This window comes from Mytilus edulis, chromosome 7 (genome assembly GCF_963676685.1).
Source record: "Mytilus edulis chromosome 7, xbMytEdul2.2, whole genome shotgun sequence".
Taxonomy (NCBI): Eukaryota; Metazoa; Mollusca; class Bivalvia; order Mytilida; family Mytilidae; genus Mytilus; species Mytilus edulis.
In genome coordinates this window covers 3,030,619-3,055,375 of record NC_092350.1, presented here as the reverse complement: position 1 = coordinate 3,055,375, position 24,757 = coordinate 3,030,619, and the positions used below count along the sequence as shown (strand labels likewise).

The 24,757-nt window shown below is 32.9% G+C and overlaps 3 protein-coding genes across 3 annotated transcripts; all 3 read left to right on the top strand.

Annotated features, from left to right (window-relative positions):
- The first annotated feature begins 3,205 nt into the window (after window positions 1-3,205).
- On the top strand, window positions 3,206-5,236 carry LOC139482745 (uncharacterized). Its single transcript, XM_071266814.1, has 2 exons — window positions 3,206-3,318; window positions 4,513-5,236. Exons 1-2 carry the CDS (start codon window positions 3,264-3,266, stop codon window positions 5,130-5,132), a joined length of 675 nt encoding a protein of 224 aa, XP_071122915.1. The 5' UTR covers window positions 3,206-3,263; the 3' UTR covers window positions 5,133-5,236.
- A 6,771-nt stretch (window positions 5,237-12,007) lies between these two features.
- On the top strand, window positions 12,008-13,369 carry LOC139482744 (uncharacterized). The gene is made up of 2 exons (XM_071266813.1): window positions 12,008-12,133; window positions 12,636-13,369. Exons 1-2 carry the CDS (start codon window positions 12,079-12,081, stop codon window positions 13,232-13,234), a joined length of 654 nt encoding a protein of 217 aa, XP_071122914.1. The 5' UTR covers window positions 12,008-12,078; the 3' UTR covers window positions 13,235-13,369.
- Window positions 13,370-16,091: 2,722 nt separating this feature from the next.
- LOC139529737 (glycoprotein 3-alpha-L-fucosyltransferase A-like) lies at window positions 16,092-23,743 on the top strand. Its single transcript, XM_071325608.1, has 2 exons — window positions 16,092-16,241; window positions 21,350-23,743. The coding sequence occupies exons 1-2, from the start codon at window positions 16,220-16,222 to the stop codon at window positions 22,552-22,554; spliced, it is 1,227 nt and encodes a 408-aa protein (XP_071181709.1). The 5' UTR covers window positions 16,092-16,219; the 3' UTR covers window positions 22,555-23,743.
- Window positions 23,744-24,757: the final 1,014 nt, after the last annotated feature.

Genomic DNA, 24,757 nt, shown 5'->3' with positions numbered 1-24,757 from the left:
CAAAGTTTGAATAATAAGGAGGCTCAAAGGCTCAAAACGGCATGTTTATTCGCGATATCATAATATACCGAGTACAACACGCACTTGCTCTTAGACAAGTGCTTATCATAAGTGATAACTCTAGAAATAGTTTGGCCTCGCACATCACTGAAGAGAAATTGATTGAAAATACGCATATATGTACAGTATAATTGGAATCATTTATGTTATTTCGAATGCGAATGCTTTAGCAAAGCCAGTCCTCCAATAGTCCTTACGAGCTGTAACACCATATTTCCATTCTTTGTGAGATATATTTTAGATGCATACACCATGTTTTTGTTTGTATCATAAGCATTAAAATATTATTATTTCTTTTCACATATTTATTTATTATAGTGTCTATAAAAAGTACACGTCAATCAAAACATTCTGAAATAATAAAAAAGCTTCCGGCAAAGTAAATTTCCCTATTTGTTACAATCAATTTTATTACAATTTATATGTAGATTAAGTACATTTTTATTTATTTTGACATAATTTATTCGTTGGTATTCTATTTTTGCTGGTTTTTTGTTCTGTTCATGTTGTAATTCTATTTTTACTTTCTGAATCATTGTTGTTAATACTCAGCGTGCTCAAGTTTCCACATTGTTAAAAGATTGAATAACGAAATTCACATTGGTTCCTAGATAATAGGCTTCTAAAAGGTAAGCACACTTGACAAGTGTGTAGTAGACAGCAGACTCATGTGTGAAAGCATCGCAATTATTGATTTGGTGTTCAAAATTTTGTTTTCAATAGACCCTCATTGTCAATTTCTAGATGTAAGTCAAGATATGAGGCCGACTTAACTGTACCTGGCTGTTGTATCCTTTATCTCTAGTTCAATTGGATAGATGCGTTCGACACAGTCACCAAATTTTGAATTATGTAGTGAAAGAACATCATCTATATAGCGGAAAGTAGAGTTAAAGGATATTGCTTACTTCTTATCTTTCTTCCTAAGAAGTTCATGTATGAAGTCAGCCTCATAATAATAAAGAAACAAGTCGGCAAGAAGAGGGGCACAATTTGTTCCCATTGGAATGCCGAATTCTGTTGAAAAACACGTCCTCCGAACGTAACAAATATGTTGTCAATTAAGAAATCAAGCATCTTGATAATGTCAGTTCCAGAGAATTTTTTGTTTGAACCACAGTGGTCCTTTACAAAGTAGGATGTATTCTTCCTAAGACAAGATACTTATATCTTTGTTGGTCATTTTTCTTTTATGAAACAAAGCAATACCAACTCTTTCAATTTGTCTTTTAGTTTGGAATGTGGAATACTTGTATAAAGTGTAGAAAAATCAAATGTTTTAATACTATTACAAGATGAAAGAGAGTACGATTGTATGAACTCTAAATATCTTTGGAATTTTTAAGTATCCACATCTGATTCACGCCACCTCTAGAATAGGCAGTTTATTAAAAACTTTGAAGCCCGTCTTTGTTGCTGATAACATAGATGTTAATAATTTAGAGGTTTCGTGGAGCACTTGGAAGACCCAGCAATATACCGTTGATTGTAAGGACACGTATGCAGTTTAGGTATCCAATAAGGTGATGGAAGATCCAGTTCATCATCTTTGGTTGAAACTCCAAAGGAACATAGAAAAGATTTATGATTATCTAGGATTTCCTCTTTGGTAAGTGTCATGGGGGTATATGTTGGGTTTCCAAGTATATACCTAATTCGTTTATCAAGCAGTTAATGTAATGAGTTTTACACATAAAAACGATGTTGTTTGGGGCTTTATCTGTGGGGGACAACAACATATTTGTCATAAAGGTAGGATAAGTGTTTTGCAACATTTGGGTCTTTAAAGATTGACGTAGCTTGAGCATAGATAGACCCATTCAGTTTCTTAATTCTGATTTGCATCAACGACCTCACTGCCTTAATCCATTCGCAAAGAGTGTCTACGTCTTCTTTCTCACGCTTAGCCCATTTCCTGGCATAATCCTTCACTGAATTCATCAAAATTTCAAAGTTGTATTTCAATTGATCGATTTCGGCCTCGATATTTTGGACCTATCGATAACACATTTCGTAGGAAAGTGTTATTAACAATGTTGAGGTCACCGGTAATAACGTGGCCAGCCGGATTATATGTGAATTGGGAACTAGCACAAGTGCAATTAGGAGGTTTAGACTTGTAGTCGTCAATACTGAGATCCTGCAAAACGTGTTTGCAATTGAATATTTGAGTTGCAATAGGTTTGGTATAGGCATAAGAAATGATTGGTACAGACTGGTCTTTGAAATAAGGAGGTATTTTCGATGAACTAATTTTTGATGAAGGATAATGCCTGGACCCTAACTAATATGCAGTATTTCAGCAAAAATAAATGTCAAACTAACTTCCGAAACATCAAAATGAACCTAAGTTTCAATAAAAACATACAAGACTAACAAAGACCAGAGATTCCTGCTTTGGACATGCGCAAAAAACGCGAATGGGTTAAACATGTTTTGTGAGATCTGATACCTTCCTTATAACTCTAGCCAATGTGGAATAAACTAACATGTATTCAAAACAATACGAAATTACTCGTTGTTAAGAGCACTGTTACTGCTTCTTGTATAAGCTGTTCAAGGTACGCAACAATACAAGTACAAGAACACAAATTAAAGAAACAACAGTAGTTGTCAAAGTTCATAGGGCCTCGATAGCAATGAATGAAGACATAGTCCAGTGTATAGGCATACAATTATTGAAAAATCTTTAGACATTTATCCAATTGACATATTTGATTCGAGAAAAAAACATTATTGTACTTCATTGGTCAATGTTTAACTTACACTAAATGTTAAGGTAATTTGGTAAATATGAGGTTATATTTATAACCCGTCTTTTGAACGTTTCGCATTTTAAACTTACAAAAAACACGGGGGAAACATAACGATAGTTTAGACAATAAACAAACATTAAACGACTAGCATACGTTGATTTTGAACACCCAATGTTGTAGGTTACTATATAAATATATATAAATATATATATGGAACGTCACTATACACACATTTTTGATACCGTATTCGCCCAATGTGTCCATAAAAAGTAATAAAGATGACATATGGGCAATTAAGGTGTCATTATCAGTCAAATATCGTGACGTCACACTTTATTTTCATCTAATATAATCCAATCAACGTAGAATAAGTTTAAATACGGACATTTTATAAGGTATAAAAGAAGGAAAGTTTAGCAGATTGGACATAACTTTAAAACATTGAACATGCAGTCTCTTCTTTGTTTTGTGCTTATTTTGGTTTCTCTCTATTTAGTTCAAGGTATGATTTTCTTTTTAGTTAATATAAATCCGGGCTTTAAAGTTCATTCATATAATTTGTACAAAAAAAAACAAAAAACATAATAGATTTTGAAATGTTAAATATATTTTTTTGTATAATTTTTAATACATACTGAGACTACTATAAATAGAAGTTTCAGATATATGTGATGAGTTACTAAAAAATAAAAATGGAACAAAATAACAATTGGACAATTTGCGTTGATTAGACAAAATCAAAAACAAATAATAAAATCTATATTTTGATTATGCATTATACGCTTTTATACGGAAATATTAAAATGAAATGTTTCGTTCTACGAGCGCGCCACAATTGTATTTAAATTGTATTCGATAAAAAAAATGTGGCTACAACATGGATATTTTTCTTCCCCCAGTTCAATTTAAAGTGTGATATATTAATTGATTTAATTAATGAATGTGCAAACTCAATTTTATGGATTCAAAATTAATAAATATTTTTCAATTACTTTCATTTTTTATATTTGTGTTGAAATTAATGAATCAATAAATAATGAATACGTTCGAAAAACGAATAATTATAATGAAACAATCAAGTCAATGTATGTATTCTCTTATAAAGTCCGACCAATAACGCAATGTTTTATTGCGAGGAAAAGAAAAGACAAAACATAAATGATTGATTGTGTTTAAACACCATATCAATTGTTTCAACATGTATAACACTTAAGTAATATACTTTGAAATCTTAATAACATATATGCTAAAATTAACAATAATGTTACATTTATTGAGTTTTTCAAATTAATCATCTTTTGAAACTTTTTTTTTTTTGGGTTATTACTCCTCTGTCCGATACGATGATATTACCGAAGACCAAGCGTCAAATGTACATGCCTACGTACGAAAGCTTCGCGAAATCGTCGTTGTTCCTAGCTTTATCATTGAACATAAACTCATCATAGATATATACCAGGACTAAATTCTATATATACGTCAGACGCGCGTTTCGTCTACAAAAGACTCATCAGTGACGCTCGAATCCAAAAAAGTTAAAAAAAAAAAAAAGGCCAAATAAAGTACGAAGTTGAAGAGCATTGACGAGAATCTACCATTTCTTTTATAATTAACGAAATTAAAGATATTAACACTTGTAATACTAAATGTAAATGTATATTTTGACTTACATTTTTTTCTTAATTTATCATTTCAGGTCGGACATATGGCTATCAAAAAAAGACAAAAAGGGCTCACGTGGTCAAGGCAAAGGATCATATTGGATTCCCGACAGATCAAGTACATATACCTAAAGAACCTGTCGTGTTACCAAGTAAGAGACTACCTGACTGTGATGTAGGATGTACTCTTCAGATAATACCACCAGAGTGTATACAAGAAACATTTGGATTTGAACATGGCGTGAGGTGTAGAGGGTGTGATATTGATATATGCAACAGAGGCAGGGGAGATAATTTAGATAGATTGCAGGGCGGTTCCCAATGGCAAAATGGGGGCAGAAACCGAAATATAAACAGCAGAATAGGCGGAGAATTCGTTGATAGTTTAGGTGGAGGTAGAAACCAAAATTTAAACAGCAGAATAGGCGGACAATTCGTTGATAGTTTAGGTGGAGGTAGAAACCAAAATTTAAACAACAGAATAGGCGGAGAATTCGTTGACAGTTTAGGTAGTGATTTCTTTAATGAAAGACAAAACACGAATTTAGGTGGTAGATTTAGAAACAGACAGGATACAAATTTTGATAGAAGAAACAGATTAGATAGAAACTTAAATGACAGGAGAAACAGACAAGTTGGAAGTGGGTGGTTATGATCACGTGGTGAAGATTTGAGTATTTTGTAAAACATTTAGAAATCCAGAGTATTTTGCTGTACAATTTTTATATAATCAATAAACGGGTAAAGATCTATTTCTTACTTATTGGTTTTTGTCATACAAACAATCAGATTGGCAAGATTGCCAAGAAGAAATTTTCCACCATAGAGTAAATGACGTACATATAACAATTATAGGTCATCCTACAGCCTTCAACAATGAGCAAAACCCAAACTGCATACCAAGTTTCAAATTGCCAAAACTGCCTAGATGTTTAAAGTTTTCATCCATTTTGTTATGACAATTAGATTAAGTTTAAGCTCAATAGACCTTAACCCAACGCTACACATATACATCAACATACAGTTTTTTAAAAGATTTTTTATATAGTGTTTTGTAGGCAAACTTTGCATAAGGTTCATTACTAGGTTTTAAAAATGTCCCCCATGAAATTGTGTCAACCGGACATTTTTTTTCATGGTTAAAACTGTTCAAGGGCAATATTTACTTTAATGTAAAAAAAGAAGATATGGTATAATTGCCAATGAGACAACTCCCCACAAAAGACCAAATGACACACAAAAGTAACAACTATAGGTCACCGTACAATGAGCAAAGCCCTTACTGCATAGTCAGGCTCCGAAATGACAAATGTAAAACAATTCAAGTAAGAAAACTAACGGCCTTATTTATATAAAAAATAAACGAAAAACAAATATGTAAAACATCAACAAACGACAACCACTGAATTACAGGCTTCTGATATGGGACAGGCACATTTAAAGAGAATGTGGTAGTGGTGGTGGTAGTGGTGGTGGTGGTGGTGGTGTGTGTGTGGGGGGGGGGGGGGGGTGGACGGGGGGGGGGGGTAAACATATGAGCGGGATCCTAAACCTCCCCTAACCTGGGACAGTGGTGTAACATAACAACATAAGAACGAAGTATGAAAATCAGTTGAAAAGGCTTGACTCATCAGATGGATACCAATAGAAATACTACACAGAGTGGACGTGGCCGGGTACTTGTATATCCCAACAACAAAAAACACAACGTACAGATCTGAGAGTACTTGCAGTTACTGACAGCTTGTTAAAAACCACTAACAACTAATAAAAACAATCATGCATCTAAGACTACATGGGTTCTGTACACAAATTTTCCTATGAAACAATATGTTAAGCTGTAAAAAAAATGTATAGTTATACTAAACACATGTTTAACCATTGAACAGTAAATCTGTTAAACTTTCTTAAATAATTAAAGTTCAAGTATGATAAATTATTTAATGACGTTTGTATTACTTCCCTTGGAGAACATAATTTAATAACAAATCCTAAGAAATATTGTTTTGTCTACAGAAGAATAATCAATAAAACAGACCATCAAAAGTATGAAACCTGTATGGGCATATAAAACCTAAAATTGACACATAAATGTATGTTAAAAAAACAAAGTTGAGGTTATCTCTCGATTAATGCAAATATCCTCAAAAACAAAAGAATTTTTGTCTCAATTGATACGTTACTCTAGAGCTAGCTCAAAGTACGTTGATTTTGTTGAACAAGGACTACAGCTTTCTCAAAATTTGCTAAGACAGGGCTATGAATCAATTAAATTAAGGTCCTCACTTAATAAATTTTACGGTCGCCATCATGAGCTGATTGGCCATTATGACAAAAGTGTGTCAGAAATCATATCTGATATTCTTCCTCATTCATTATAACCTTCCATCATTACCGAACTGAACAAAGAAATAACACGATGGGTGCCGTATACGGTGCAGGAAATGCTTACCCTTCCGGAGCACCTGATTTCACTCTCGGTTTTTAGTGGTGTTGTTTCTTATTTATTATTTGTCACTGTTGATGTAAATGTCTTTTGGTTTTATGAGTCTTAAGAGAGATATAGGAAGATGTGGTGTGAGTGCCGATGAGACAGCTCTCCATCCAAATAACGTATCAAAAACGTATAAAAAAAATCAAATAAACTGTGTTTACTCCTTGCTTTTGATTGTTATTGCCTTCAGTTAATCTGTTCTTTCCTCGTTTTATATGAATTTATCTTTGAATGCTACATTTAACCGGAATTTGACCTTTTATATTCAACAGGACGGGTGCAACCATTAGAGCATCAAAATGTGTTTAACAATCCAAACCCTCAATTTGATACGTTTTTTGTCGGATCCTTGATACAGCTGTAGTTTAAGTGACGTGTATCATTGACTGTTTTCCTTACTTTTCTTTCTATACGCCTATTACCGGGACGTATTATTATATACCGTTGTTCGTCCGTACGTCGTAAATATGTCGATTTTTTTAAAGATTTTACGTGTCCGAGTTATGGAGCTTTATTCATTCTAAAAGGGCTATTTTCCAGTTCTCAGACGAGTATTTAAAAATGCTTTGAACAGTTTTTGTGAAACTTTGGTTAAGCGTTGATATCTTTTCACATAAGCTCACCTTTGAAGCTTAATTTATGGGAGCTATGGGATGTTATTTGTTAAAAGGGCGGGATTTTCCGGTTTTCTGACAACTCAAACGTGTTTTGAGCAGTTTAACCAAATTTGGATGACTGGTTTATATCTATTAAAATAAACTCCCTTCAGTTTTTTTTATATATACTATATATTTTTGATATGACATTGAGGAGTTTTGGTTTTTTATTCTTTGAATGAGCGACAGGCGTATCATGTGCTCGTGGCCCTAAGCTTTATTCTTTTGGCCACGGTTTCGTTTAGGTTTCTTCAACAGAGGCGGACTAAGGAGGGGTGCCTGGGTTCCCGGGCTCCTCCTCGTGGAGCATCATTTGTAATTAGTCCAGACTTTTTACCTATACCACTAAAATTTTCTTTAGTTCCCCCCTCTCATTTATGGAATCCTGGATCCGCATTAGGTCAATCTTTTGTTGTGAAGGAAATTTTATACGGACAAACATGTATACACTTCATATAATGCTATAGAATACTTAAAACTTGACTAAGAATTATTTCATGGAAAAATGTTGGTATTTCTATACAATTTGAAAATGTAAAATCTATATTTTAACAAAAAATTGAAATAAGATATGTGACGCTTCAAGAGCAGATCGACAATTATATATGAATGAATGAATGACACAGGCACTTGTTTCTATCCATGGGAAGACCCACTTTCAACGTATATTTACGAGTGATTCTTCCCATGGATAGAAACAAGTGCCTGCGATGAATGAATGTAAAAATGAACGAAGGGTTTATTGTAAGGAACATTATATCCAATCATAATTAAAGTGATCTACCACTGAAACTAATTTCTCGACACTTGACAACATGTAACAACTTCAATAACCAATGAACATAAACTAGGTATTGGATAACATTATAATTCTACATCATGATATCAAAGAAATATACGACAATAATATTTTAGAGTCGTCTGGAACGTGACATTCCATCGTGTTGCTAAAATTAATGCCTTTGTTTTTCTTTTCGTTCACAGATTTTTCACATTAAGGCAGCTGGGATTTCTTAGTGTTCGACAGTAGAATTGTCTTCAACATCTGTTAAATACTTCTAGGTCAATGTACTTTTAAATTGTATTATTAAATATAGGTGTCACACTGTCAAACCTTGTTTTACATTAGAATACATTGAAATTAAAGAAATCAGTTATTATTATTGCCCATATGGCAGAAAATTAATATTTTCTTTACATTGAGGAATACTACACGATCTAATTATTCAAAATTCAATCAGAGAATTGCTTTTCATAAATATTTTGAAAATAAAAAAAAAAATGGGGATCAGGGGCATTTTTTGATTGAAAAAAAAAATCAAACCCACAAATTGCCCTTTTAAAATCAAAACAATTATCTGCCATAATTTTATCAGGATTTTTATGATAATTTTGAACACACTTAACCACACTTTATGTTTTATATTGCACGATTTACTTGTAGATGCTTTTGTTGTATACTGAATGCGTATGATACTTACAATATATTTATAAAAAAATAGTTTTGCAACATATCAGAAAACTGTTGCTCAAAGAAAGACACCCGATCTACCTAAACTGGTCACCCGATGATTGAGAGCGAAACAACATCAGGGGTCCAGTATACCAATCTACCGTCCACAAACTTCCAGGAAATATATACCGCTTTAATACGGACGACAAAAAAAATGAATGAAGAAGGATAAAAAAAACTTAAATCAAATAGATTGGGGGTGGGGTCAAAAGTTTTGTTTGATTGACATCGATTTAGGTCAATCAATTTTCCCAAATTAAATTAAGAAAAAAAAAAGGGGGGGGGGGAGGTAGGGGGTTAGTGAAAAAACTATATGAATTAAGCTTTTTTTTTAATCCTACATTGAACTTTTGATGTCGTCCCTTACAGTAATAAGATTGAAACAACTTGGCATGTCTTCAACTTTCTTAAATTTAAAAAAAACAAAAAATCATAAGATTTTTAAACTGAAAATCAATTTGGGGGTATACCTCAATATATAAAATTCAAGTTATGTTATATTTTTCTGTAAAAACAGAACAACAATACATATACATTTATAATAAGACAACCGAAGCTCCTTTCGGAAACCTCCATATTAATTCCTCGACAACATACTATACGCTCCTTTTGGAAAAAAAAGTTAATTGACAAATTGATGGTACTTTAAATTATAAAATGTTTGTTCTCTGTTCAAGAAGTGTACACGATTTAGTGCATTTATGAAATAATAAAGTATGAGTCAAATAGACATGTAACAATATAACACAAAACAATGGAATGGTTATGTTTTAATTGGTCTCTGAATGGATATTGATTAAACTTGTGATGGTAAAAAGGGGTTAGAAAGTTAGATATCACCCGAAACTCGTCTCAAGCCATTTGAGAGTCAAGGTTTGAAACAACACAAGAAAATCAAAGACAATATTCGGGAAAACCCCAAAGTAAACCATAATTATAACCATGATAATAATAGAACACCGAAATTTTGAAAATCAAGTTACAGTACCTGGTGGGCACAAGTTTACCAAACGAACCATCAACGAACTACATTATACTATACTAACGGAAACACCGTGCATTTCTGGATATATGTCAATTTATTATAACATAACCTGGCATCATTGCAATTCAGATTCTTGAAAAAATGTTATAATTCAAATAGGTTGCCACATGTGGAGCAGGATCTGCCTTCCGTTCAGGAGCACCCGAGATCACCCCCAGTTTTTGGTGGAGTTCGTGTTGCTTAGTCTTTAGTTTTCAATGTTATGTCTTCTGTACTATTATTTGTCTGTTTGTCTTTTTATTTTTAGCCATGGCATTCTCAGTTTATTTTCGATCTATCTTTCTATCTTTCGTCCCATTTTTGGAAAGTAAGATTTTTTTTATTCGTCATTGTTTATGAACACATGATACTTTTTTATTTTGATTTAATGATATCTTCATGTAGCACTACGATTGGATGGCAACTTATATCAAGTTGTTCCTTTCTAACATATACAATACACATGTATGCTGACAGTAAACACATAAACAATAACGCTTTAATTATAGAACACAACGGAAAGAATCCCAGCTCAGATTCGCATAGCAGAAGAAGAAAAAATAACAAAAGCAAAAAAAAAAAAATTAACAAGAGAGAAAAACAAAACACGATACAAAAGACAAAACTGCTTACATGAATTATTAAATCTTTATAATAAGGTGATATTATATCGTCGTTTTATCATTTGAGAATATCTTGAATGCTTTCAGACACTGTCTAGGATATGGCACAAATATTAAACTTAAGCGCTGTTGTTTTCGGTTGAACATGTTACCAGAAACACATTTGATTGCTGAAGTGATTCCGATGTCTGGATGATTATCACCTGAGTTTGCCATATACATGAATCGTAGCTGTCGTAGCCAAATTATAGAACGCACCACCACAAAGACAGACTGCTCCATGTTCATAGCTGTGCGAAAAGGTATATTTATTTATTTAAAAATAACAACATTGCTTTCCTTGCAAAAAAAAGAAGAAAGAAAGAAGAAATGTTTATACTATGTTCCACAAAGGACTCACATAAAACAGTTGTGTACACATACAAACTGAGGATGTGTTTAACCAATATCGCAGAGATTAACAAGATGATTAAATATCATAATATTTAGCTTTAGGTTGGTAAAAAAAATACGACAGTTTGGTAAAGGTTGCAACGTTTATATTTCCGCTAGTATATTTGCAATACTATTAATCGAAGGAACCACAAACGACCGATTGTTTTCATTGGTCATTTGGATGAACGTTAATTCAGCTAAATCACAGAGCCCAAAAAATTGTATATATCAGCACGTTCACAACATGCAATGGCCGCATAGGATGACCAATCAAATTAAGGTTTCCGTTTAGAGGCAAGATCAAAATATTCAATGCTAAATAACATTAAACTTATTAAATCGAACTTCTTGCCCGTACCAAATCAGGAATATAACATTTTTTTCCATTCGTGTGATGTGTTTGAGCCTGTAAATTTCCAATTAGACGATCTTTGATGAAAACATTTTCGTTTTGAGTTTTCCTTTGAGTTCGATATTTTTGTATCAAATGTACGATAAATGATAAAGACTATAAAAACGGTGGATTCAGAAACATGTTATGTGAGGGAGGGTACGTTACTGTATCTCATACGTCACTCATTACATAGAGTACGTTACTGTATCTCATACGTCACTCATTACATATTACTGATACCGTATTCGCTCATCGTTGTCCGTAATCCATAAAAATGTCATAAAAATGTTACAATGACAATATAGGTGTCATTGTCTGTCAAATTCAATGACGTTTACACTAACTTTCATCCATTACAATACAATCACTGCGTATACGTTACGATTAAGGACATTTATTTTGTATGGTATAAAAGAAACATGGTTTTGTAGATTGTGTATCAGTTTACAATATACAGTTAACATGAAGTCACTTATTTGTTGCACGTTTCTATTTGTCTCTCTATGCTCAGTTCAAGGTATGAATTACAACATCTGTAATGTTAATGTTTTATTTTGTGAATATGTAAATTGAAGTCACGTGTAGTGTAAAAAAAAATAATAGAAAGTTATTTTGAAAAAAAAAATAATACTTATTTTGGTCTGTTTAATATTAATGTAGACGTAGGATAACAAACAAAAAATGAAAAGAAAAACATTGATAACCTACAAAATTATAGAAATATTTTAAACGCTGTTGACACTAGTAAAAATAGAGAATTTTCGTGTAAGTTACATTAAAAAAAATAGTTTAGGTTTTATTGTGTCAAACGTCTCAACAGTGATGGCGTTTGACTGCTTCGGACACACTGATTGTACTTATCGGTTTATCATTAATTATAACCATATATGTACATCTATTGTTTTACAATCCATTTCACACACACACACACACACACACACATATAAATATGAATTGTCACATCAACACTGCTAGAATAATTTAAATAATACAAATAAAATAACATTTTTATTTTGTAGGTCGCAGCTATGGCTATCACAAAAAGACCAAACATACTTCCGTGGTTAGACCCCAGGATCATGGATTTCTGAAAGATCCCGTCCATATATCAAACGGCAATGGGTTTGTTAAAGATCCAATCCATATACCCACTGATCATGCCGTGCTACCTAGCAACAAACTGCTTCAATGCAACAAACCGTGTACTCTACAGATAATACCACCACAGTGTGTACAAGAAACAATCGAATTTGAACATGGCGTGAGGTGTAGAGGCTGTGACATTGACATTTGCAATAGCGGCAGGGGAGATAATTTAGATAGATGGCAGGGCGGTTCTCAGTGGCAAGATGGTGGATTTCAAAATAGAAACCAAAGAATAGGTGGACGATTCGTTGATAGTTTGGGTAATGATTTTTTAAACGTACTAGGACAAACGTCAAATTTAGATGGTAGAATTGGAAATAGATTTGATACGAATCTTGATAGAAGAAACAGATTTGATACAAATATTGACAGGAGAACAAATATTGACAGAAATAACAGATTCGACCAAATTTTCAATGAAAGACGAAGCCAGTTAGAAACAAACAGACAAGTTGGCAATGGTTGGTTGTGATCACGTGTTTATAAACTCAAGATGATATTTAGGCAGTATACACAATTTAAACAAAGAAATCCATTGCGTTACATTTGTAACAATGTTTCTAGGAATAATAATTTTTTTCATATTTATAATAAAAGTTTGAAAATATGTATACTTAAGTCTTTTTTAGTTCTAGCTGATTTTCCTGGATAACTTTTCTTAAATAGGAAATACACATTCATGTTTGTTTTGGTTAATTCAATGACGAAGACACAGTAGTCTTCAAATCTGCATGTACGGTACGGATACATGACCATTCTAACGTGTTCCTACCTTTAGACGTTTTTATGCCCCAACTACGATAGAAGAGGGGCATTAGGTTTTCTGGTCTGTGCGTCCGTTCTTCCGTCTGTTCGTCCGTTCGTAACGCTTCACGTTAAAGTTTTTGGTCAAGATAGTTTTTGATGAAGTTGAAGTCCAATCAACTCTTGAAGCTTAGTACACATTTTCCCTATGATATGATCTTTCTAACTTTAATGCCACATTAAAGTATTGACCCCAATTTCACGGTCCACTGAACAAAGAAAAAGATAGTGCGAAGCTCAGGTTAAAGTTTTGGTTACAGTTTGTGGTCAAGGTAGTTTTTGATGAAGTTGAAGTCCAATCAACTTGACACTTAGTACACATGTTCCCTATGATATGATCTTTCAAATTTTTATGCCAAATCAAAGTATTGACCCAAATTTCACGGTCCACTGAACATATAAATGATAGTGTGAGTAGGCATCCGTGTACTTTGGACACATTCTTGTTAATCAATAAGCTGTGTACTTATTTGTCTACTGTTCTCTATTATGATATCCTGACAACATTTACAAGATATGGAATGCTTGCATATGTAGCAGCAGACGCTTACAATGTCGACTCAACCGGTATTTCCTTATTAGAAATGTACGATATTTTATTACATTTTTTTCTTTTATGTTAAAAAAAAAAGAGAGATGTGGTATGATTGCGAATAAGACAGATATTAATTCATTAGAGTTCAAATTGTTTGATTATGATATGCAACTGTATAATTTTCAATGATGAGAAAAACACATACCGTTTAGTCGGCTATAAAAGGCTCCAACATAAAAAATATTTGAAAAAGTGTACAAGAAAATTTACGACATAATTTATAGCAGAACAATTAACGAAAACAAATATGCCAGACATAAACCCACGACAACCACTGAACTACTGGTCCCTGACTTTGGACAGGAACACAAGGAATATGGCGGACTTAGCCACGTTTGTGAGCGCTGAACATTTAGTTGACATATTACGAATAGATTTACAAGTTTTCGTGATGCATTATGATAGGAAACTATGATGCCGCTTCTTTATTTACATTTTTATTCGACACTTCACCGATTTCTAAAATAGAGTTACTAGGTCAAAGCATACGTCACCAATTATATTTACAACCTAATGGCTTTAGTATTTCTCTACTAGTAAAAGTGACCCGCTGTTTTCACGTTGAGAATTAATATATATTTACCATCAAAATATACATAAAATGCTGTAATAGACATAATATATGTAAGATATGAACTCGTTTGCATTTATTTTTATAGGTTTGACCGGGTGTCACCGTTCTTTGATCATTTAATTTGTTTTAATAAGTTGTTTATGAAAAGTACAAACTACTCAGATTTACATATATATCTGTAATAATCTTTTTGGTGTTTTCACGTTGGAATCTTTTAGCATGGCACGATTTTACAATAAAGAAAAATATATATAAGAATTCTTTTGATCTCTCAAAGACTTGTTTAATATAAGCTCGAGGAGTTGGCCGATATTTTTCAATTTTAACTGTAAATTCTTCAGACGCCAAAATAATATGTGAACAGCTTTTTTTTAATATAAAAATTTGACATCTATTTAAATTAGTATGCACATCAATAGTAATGAAGTCAGGAACCTTGCCTGTCCCAAGTCAGAAACATTGCCGTTCCAAGTCAGGAAATTTGCCGGTCCGAAGTCAGACACCTTGCCTGTCCCAAGTAGGGAGACTTGCCGTCCCAAGTTAGTAACCTTTCATGTCCAAAGTTAGTAACCTTGCCTGTCCTAAGTCAGGAATCTTGCCTGTCCCAAGTCAGGAACATTACCTGTTCTAAGTCAGGAAATGTACATGTCCCAAGTCAGGAACCTTGCCTGTCTAAAGTCAAGAACCTTGCCGTCACAAGTCAGGAACCTTGCCGTCACAAGTCAGGAAACATATCTGTCCTAAGTCAGGAAACATATCTGTCCCAAGTCAATAACATTGCCTGTCCCAAGTAAGGAATTTTGCCGTCCCGAGTTAGTAATTTTTCATATCCAAAGTAAGGAACCGTGCCGGTCAAAGTCAGGAACTTTGACTGTCTCAAGTCAGGAACTTTGCCGGTCCAAGTCAGGAAATTGACCGTATCCGGCTTCCTTAGTGTTGAAAGGAGTTTTGTTTGTTTTAAAACTTTATATATTAGTTGTCTGTATGCGTATTTTTATAGCATAAAATTAATAAAGTGGATTGAAAATGTAAGGTATTTTGTAAAATCAATGTTTTCACAGGAAATTGTATCAAAATAGTTATGAATTAGAGGAGAGATTCATTTTAAATAAAAATGTCAAATGACTTAAAATGTGTGAATGAAAAATCTTAGAGTATAATTATCTGTACTTTCTCCGAGAGGGTAATAGCACATTATATTTAAATCATAATTTAAGTAATCTACCACTGCACATAATTTCCCAGCACTTATTTTAATGTTGACACTTCAATAACCAATGAGAATTAAGTAGGTATTGGGCAACATTATAATTCTACATCATCTGATCAAAGAAATATACGACAAAAATGTTTTGAAGTCGTCTGGAACGTGACATTCCATCGTGTTGCTAAAATTAATGCCGCCGCCCAATTGGTAAAGTTCATTCTAACTTATCTCGAGAGTTTGTGCAAGAATTTGTTTGTTTATTTTACAAACTTCCAATATGATAATGATACACATGATAGGTAAGTTATCAATTTATTATATATATATATATATATCTTAATGTCCAGTGGCAAATAGTTCATCCATATATTAAGATTAGTAAGTTATAAATCTGTTATATATATCTTAACGTCCAGTAGCAAATACTTCATTCATATATTAGGATTAGTAAGTTATTAGTTTATTGTTTATACAATGTATCTTAGTGTCCAGTGGCAAATAGTTCATTCATATATTAGGATAAAATCAATTTTGTATGCTTGGTATTTGATAAATTGTTACTATTAATTTCTTAATAACCCGTGTCCAATATTTCATTCATTTCAAGATTAAATTAATTTTGTTTACTATTTAATAAATAGTTATTATTTATATCTTTATGTCCAGTGGCAAATAGTTCATTCATATATTAGGATAAAATCAATTTTGTATGCTTGGTATTTGATAAATTGTTACTATTAATTTCTTAATAACCCGTGTCCAATATTTCATTCATTTCAAGATTAAATTAATTTTGTTTACTATTTAATAAATAGTTATTATTTATATCTTTATGTCCAGTGGCAAATAGTTCGATTATGTATTAAAATTCGGATTAGATTTATTTTGTTTGATTATTGTTTCATAAATAGTTGTTGATTGATCACTTCTTCAATCAGAAATACATTGACAGCATAAATGTAGTTATAATAGATTCTAATAATTCCATCAATAAAGTAATACTGTCTTTCAATTTTTATTTTTTAATTTTGATATATTTTCCTTTAAATCTATATTTTCATTCATAATTATTGATCGTAATGATAATTTCAATGGAAAAAGAAAGAAACATGTATACTGCTTTACTATTTTATTTTATTTTGGGAAAAATGCAAAAACAAAATAATAAACTTTTTTTCTAATCCTTACCCTGTTCTTTGATTTTGGTAGCAAATTAAGTTTATCTTTAACGAGACGTTCAGTGTCTCGTCACACAATTGTCCTAAATAAGCCGGAGGAACATGTTTAACCACTCCAAATCCTTATGTGTATTGCCTTAGTCCTGAAAGTCAGTGGTAATAGCAGGTTACTGTCTGACCTATTTATTTTATTGTTTTTAAGCATGGTTTTCCGTTTTTGGATCATTCATGTTATGTTTTTGATAACCTACTTTATGGTATTTGTCCTCTCATATTTGAAGGCCTTGTCGTGACCTATAGTTGCTTACTGTTACATCATTAGGTATCTAGTAAATAATAGCAAGCATTCACTTTGTTTAGTTCACATGCTAAAGTAATTAACATCCATGAAAAAAAGTATTCAGCATTTTGAACGCTGTCTGGCCAATTGGTCTTCTGAATATATAAAGTTGTTATATTAAATTTTGTATTCCGATCTGGAATCATAACTGACAGAATGACTAGCGAAACTAAACGCTAAAATATCTCTAGAACAGTGTCCTACGAAAGATAACTCTGGTTTTATTTACCTTTCTAATACCAAATTGTAAGGGACGTACATTTAATATTATTAGACCACGGTAACCAAGGGTAACATTATCGGGTACAACTAGTAAAACAGATTATGTCTACTATTCGGCAAGTACCGAAGTCATCGCCATTGTTTTATAGGGTTCGTGTTACACATTCTTTAGTCATCTATGTAAAGAGTTATTGATGGGGACTTGTTTTGCAAATTTCTCTTCGAACTCTACGTTTTGAATCATAGGCGGATCCAGGGGGAGGGGAGTCCGCCCCCTCCTTTCGTAGGATAAAAAAATGGTTAATTATATTGTGAATCGTGGAAACATTACTGGAGTGGCACTCTTTAGGTCAGTCAGCGGGACGCCCTTACAAACAGTTCTGGATCCGCCACTGAACGCTAAAATAAAAATAAAATAAAAAATGCGACAACTTGTTTTCTAACCCTCACCCTATTCTTTGATTTTGGTAGCAAGTTTTTTCTTGGTAGTCCTAAATGTTTGACATTATTTCAAATGAAGGAAGAGTCCAAAATAAATTTAAGATATATAATTGTATGTTCTTTAACTAGACGTTCAGTGTCTCGACACACAGTTGTCCTAAATAAATAAGCCGGAGGAACATGTTTAACCACGCCAGATCCTTATGTGCATTTTCTTAGCCCCGAAAGTCAGTGGTAATAGCAGGTTATTGTCTGACCTATTTCTTGTATTGTTTTAAGCATGGTTTTCCGTTTTTGGATCGTTTTAATGTTATGTTTGTGATAACTTTATGATATTTTTTCTAATTGTTGAAGGCCTTACATTTGCCTATATTTGGGTACTGTTACATCATCTGGTATCTAGTACATAATAGACATGTTACGAAAAGGTATATTCTCGACGCTGAGGTTGACAAATAAGACTTTAAATGTGGGGACGGTGTCAAAACATTGATTGTAGATTTAAACAGGTTAAATTTAAGTCCTGTGAGTCTTGATTAATTCAAATCACATTTATCTAGAACATCATAATATAACCTCGTATATGAACATTGCTTTTGTGTTATAATTGCTGGATTTTATAAGACGTGAAATGTGTACGCTTGCAGGAGTCGATAGGCTAGAAAAAGGGGGCATAGAGTTATACAAGTTCATTCGATTCTAGATTGATAATAAAATTGAGAAAGGAAATGGGGAATGTGTCAAAGCGACAACAACCCGACCATAGAGCAGACAGCAATGTATACATAATAAGCCAGTTAGATATTAGTTTTATTGTTTTATTACAGTGCCTGGAAAAAAATCAATCGGTCGCTCCACTAATCCCACACAAAGCTCTATAGTATGGTTCATCTTTTTTTTTTTATCTCGGGTGTCTCCATAAGCTGCCAATAACTCTGAAAGTTTTTAAGCGCCATAGAGCGTGTTCGACATTTACCCGACACATTGATATACGCAAATTCATTTTTTTTTACATTTTCTTCTTTCTGCTCGTAGTTTAGCTCTAGTTTATGGCGTCTGTAGGGGCCAACGAGAGGTGATCGACATGGCTAAATTTTATCCCCTAAGATGACATATTAAAGTGAAATAATTTATAACAAAACCATTTACGAAGAACAAATATGCCAGACAGTAGGCAACGACGATTACTGAACTACAGGCCCTGACTTAGGACAAGCATGTGAAAGTATTGCGGGGTACAACATGTTCGTAATATATTTCCTGCATTTTAATTTGTCGCTCTTATCGGTCCGGCCTTTCCCATTAGTTTGTCCTGCCTTTTTTTGGGACATAAATTATCAGTCAACCTGCCTTTTGTTTTGGCCAAGCTGCTCATACTGCCTTTTTTTACTCAAAACTCCTGTTCTATATATAAAAAAAAGAGAAGACGTGATATAATTGCTTTTTAACAAATTTAATCCAAGCTCCTCCCCTCCCTGAAAAAAAACCTTAATGTTACCTCCGTAGAGTAGTAATAGGTACACATCCAACAGGTTTGATCTAAAAACGCCATAAAGAGTTTTAACGAAACTCCTAGCATTGGTTGCTTAGATAGAATAAAGACCCATTGGTCATCGGTGTTAATTTTCCTATTGTCATTTTCTTATGAAATTTCCACAAATCGTTTCAGGAATTTATAAAATACAACATATCTGCATAAGGTCGTGTCAAGGTGTCAATGCAATGCTTTTAAAACTCCGCAGGGATGTTCAACCGGTGAGTCATATTTTACACAAACCTCTTATCGTCCTGAGCATGCATGAGATGTTTGCCACTAGGTATTAAGCAACAATTGATAAATCAATCACAAACCCCTTATGAAGAAAATACAAATTGATCTTAAACTGTTTAATTGAAAAAAAATTGAAAGAAATAAAGGAAGAACATACATGCATTAAAAGCTATATGACCGGGATTATTTTTTTGGAAACTATAATGCAACACGTGTCAAGTTGAAATTGTATAAAAATCGTGTTTAGATATTTAAACAGACCCCGTTAGATAAAAATTTAGGTGGCAAACAACTGGATAAAAAACATTTGATAACTCCTTTGTTTTAACGAAGCATATAAAACGATCGTTTCATATATGTTCACGAGTATAGGTATAAAACAAAATATAATACTTTAGATTATTTACAAGGTCTATCAAGGGTTCACACACGTACTTACCCCGTCTCTACGCTGCCCCGCATATCTACTGCATTTACACCTCGCTCCCCCATTTTTTTGCATTAGAGTTTCTTAAAAATATTATGGAATTTATTAACATATATTTTTTATATTTCTTATGGTACATATGTTTTTGAATATTCGTTCCATACGGAATATTTATAATAAAATTGTCTCCAAAAGGATCAATGCAGTTTTTAAATAATATTCTCAGTATGCACAGGTAATCTATTTCGTGTTTTGACACAGTCCCCACATTTAAAGTCTAAATTGTCAACCTCAGCGTCGTGAATATACCTTTTCGTAACATGTCTAATAGCAATCATTCCCTTTGTTTAGTTGACATGCTAAAGTAATTAACATTCATGAAAAATGTATTCTGCATATTGAATGCTGTATGGCCAATTGGTCTTCTTAATCTACAAAGTTATTATAATAAATTTTGTATTCCGATCTGGAATCATAACTGACAGAATGACTAGCAAAAACTTAACACTAAAATATGTCATGAACAGTGTCCTACGAAAGATAACTCGGTTTTTATTTAGCTTTTTAAAACCAAATTGTAAGAGACGTACAATTAATATTCTTAAACCGGGTTAATCAAAAGAAACATTAGCAGGTACAACTAGCGAAACAGGATCTGTCATCTCTTTGGCAAGCACCGAAGTCCCCGCCATTGTTTTGTTTAGTTTAGTTTATTAGAGAAAACTCAGCCGCAGAAGACTGCGTAACAGGAGCAGGGTAGGGTTCGTGTTGCTCGTTCTTATACACATGATAACCCTCTTCTATTGTGGGCGGGACAAACACCATGACTGCATAATTATTGTTTTAATTTGAGCTAAAGGATATACAAATTTTGCTCTCTATCAGTAATCGTTTCTTTGTTTTATAAACAGTATTTATCTGCATTTTATCTGCTTTAAATCAGTTTTGTCTCTTTGCTCCTTATGATATTTTACTATCAAAATAAAGTTTTTATTATAATCATTTATTGGTTCTATTTTTACAACTAGGTAACCGTAACCTTGAAATAGTGAAATACTTCCTCTGGTTAACAACAGTGTGCAGTTTACTATGCTTCCATGCGCTCTCTACTTACAACAACTTCAACCAATGTTGCAAAAACAAACTGGTTAGTCCCAGGTTCATGGATATAAAATCGATGTATTTTGGCGGACCAAATGAGAAGAACGGTGGAGTGACGTTCCTGAATCGACGCATGCTTTCCATAAATGAGACGTATAAAATTCTTTGGCACAACTCGCCGTCATATTTTCTGAAAAAGGCACATATAAGTCTGCGAGCCTGTAGATTCAACAATTGTCAAATAACAACTGATTTAGGACAGATGTCGGTAGCAGATGTAGTCATATTCAGACATAATTATCTACCAAAAAAAACCCCGGTTAAACAAACTGACCAGATATGGATATTATATGGACAGGAAACGCCATTCTATATGAGAAAAAATTACCTAAAGAAGGCATGGTTAGGACAATTTAATTGGTCAATAACATACGGCCATACGTCGGACATCTCAATGCCATATGCTAGCATTGCCAAGGAAGTCATTAGAGCGAAGAAAAACTATTCAGATATTTATAGAAAGAAAACAAAGCAGGTAGCATGGATAGTGAGTCATTGTTTTGCCGTATCCGGTAGAGATGAATATGTCCAAAAACTACGAAAATATATTTCAGTCGACGTATATGGAAAATGTGGTAATTTGACTTGTTCTAGAAATGGCTCTGAATGCATGGAAAAAATAAGTAAAGAATATAAATTCTACCTTTCATTTGAAAACTCTTTATGCAAGGATTATGTTTCAGAAAAAGTGTTTACACTTTACAATAACAAGTACAGTATCATCCCAGTAATCCGAGGTGCTCCGAATATTGACGAATTCGTCCCACGGAAAACGTACATCAATGTGTTTGACTTTGAGAATCCCGAGATTCTTGCTAACTATTTGTTAAGCCTTGGTTCCGATGAACAAATATATTCGTCATATTTGCAGGAGAAAGATAAATTCAGACCTTATTATGCTAGTTACTACAGAGCCATGTGCTCTTTATGTGAAAAATTGAATAAGTACAACACATCAAAAGTACTTGAAAATTCATCATGGTTTACAATACGAAACAACTGTCTGGTACCCCAGAATAGATCACAAATTGTTATAAAGGACAGGGCTCCAGATTACTGGTACTGGGATTAATCACATAAATCAGATACAAAAGACAAATGGAATTAACTTAACGTTAATGATGGTAGTACCATAGATGTAGCTATATATATATATATATGTAGATGGGTATTACATCTATGGTATTTCTCTTTACTGTTTGAACATATATTAAACATGGCACCGCGTATGTTTTGAATGAACGCATAATATACTCAAGTTTAAGGAACTAATATAAAAATAATTACAATATACAAAATATTTTAAATTCAGAATTAAATAACTCATTGTGACAAACCTAATTGTGCGCTACGGAAAAAGGTAGTTTAGATCTCTCATATACTCGACAGTATTGTGCAATTATGTTCCGCATGACTGATTGTGGGCTACAGAAATAGATAGTTTAGATTTCTCATATACTCGACAGTATTGTGCTATTGTGTTCCACATGACTGATTGTGGGCTACGGAAATAGACAGTTTAGATCTCTCATATACTCGACAGTATTGTGCAATTGTGTTCCACATGAATGATTGTGGGCTACGGAAATATACAGTTTAGATCTCTCACATACTCGACAGTATTGTGCTATTGTGTTCCACAAGACTGATTGTGGGCAACGAAAATAGACAGTTTAGATCTCTCATATACCCGACAGTATTGTGCAATTGTATTCCACATGACTGATTGTAAGCTACGGAAATAAATAGTTGAGATCTTCTCATAATTATACTCAACAGTCTATTGTGCTATTGTATTCCAAAAGGCTGATTGAATGGTACGGAAATACACAGTTGAGGACGATCGTTTCGTATACTTGTAATATCATTACAGTTTGTGTCGTTTTTGAACGATAGGTGTTGCTTAGAGATCAATTAAGACACACTAATATTACTTTAATGTATGTGAAAAGAAATAAGTGATTTCAGTACAAATACTTTGTTTTTAGTGAATTTTCAAAATAAACATTTTTAGAGGTTTACAGAATAACGAATAAGAAATGTTAAATAATCGCTTTAACCATTGCAAGGGCCGTAAATGGACAAAATAAAACTTAAATGATTTAAATAATTTACACACAGTCAGTAGTTTCAAATTTCATATACATGTGCAATTGTACAGAGTTTACATGCACTAACATTATTGTGTAATTGTAATGTTCATGTAGAATATAATTGGATAAATACATGTGTAATTGTAATACATATACAAAGCCAACATGGTATTATATTCTTAATCACTATAAAAACAAACAAATATGTAACAAAGAAGCACAAAAAGGCATATTTAGACAAAGCACATTGGCAAAAATGAAAGACAAGAAAAAACCCATGAAAGAAGAATAACGGGATGTATATGTACAGAGTTACTTCATATGTAACAAAGAAAAACAAAAAGGGAAGTCCTTGTCAATCATACTACATCTTTGTTATAAATAGAAAAAGCACATTAACAAAAATGAAAGACAATGATACCAACATTTTACCGTAGAACAGTATATGGGTTACACAAGAACGGGAAGTATAGAGCCACGTCAAATGGATAGCACCAAAAACCGACAAAACAGTATAAGTAATTTTCATAGAGACAAATATACGAATACAATAACACGTTATTAAGATAACAAACAACGTCAGTACCCAGAATCTACATTTCAAGACCATTGTATACTATTTGAAACGGAATATTTATCAACAAGGTCTTGGTACCTTCTGATGAATTAAAAAAAATAAGAGCGAGACATCCTTTTTTATATATATATAGAGAGACAATAAAAGCACATTAGCAAAAATAAAAGACAATAATACAAACATTTTACCATTAAACAATAACACAAGAACGGGATGTATGAGCCACGTAAATTGGATATCACCCAAACTGACAAAACAGTAAAAGTAATATACATAAAGACAAGTTTACGAATACAATAACACGTTATAAGGATAGTAAACAATGTAATTACCCACTACCCAGAATCTATACTTCCAGACTAAACGGAATATTTATCAACAAGGTCTTGGTACCTTCTGATGACTTTAAAAAACAATAAAGTGAGACATCCTTTGACAAACCACTGTTACATCAACTTTTTGCTCAGACACTAGTGACGTTTTACAAAGTCTGAGTAAGAGGTGCAAGCTCTTGAATACTGTATAAGTTGTAAAATTTATATCCCATATGGAGGTGAAGTACGTATTTTGCTACAAAGTTAAAATCGTCTCGTTTGACATAGATT

Bases quoted from the DNA above. Each gene is read 5' to 3' on its own strand.
- LOC139482744 (XM_071266813.1), top strand. From the start codon at position 12,079: ATGAAGTCACTTATTTGTTGCACGTTTCTATTTGTCTCTCTATGCTCA. The intron at 12,134-12,635 runs GTATGAATTACA...TTTATTTTGTAG, and splicing joins CTCTCTATGCTCAGTTCAAG to GTCGCAGCTATGGCTATCAC.
- LOC139529737 (XM_071325608.1), top strand. From the start codon at position 16,220: ATGATAATGATACACATGATAG. The intron at 16,242-21,349 runs GTAAGTTATCAA...TTTTACAACTAG, and splicing joins GATAATGATACACATGATAG to GTAACCGTAACCTTGAAATA.
- LOC139482745 (XM_071266814.1), top strand. From the start codon at position 3,264: ATGCAGTCTCTTCTTTGTTTTGTGCTTATTTTGGTTTCTCTCTATTTA. The intron at 3,319-4,512 runs GTATGATTTTCT...TTATCATTTCAG, and splicing joins TTCTCTCTATTTAGTTCAAG to GTCGGACATATGGCTATCAA.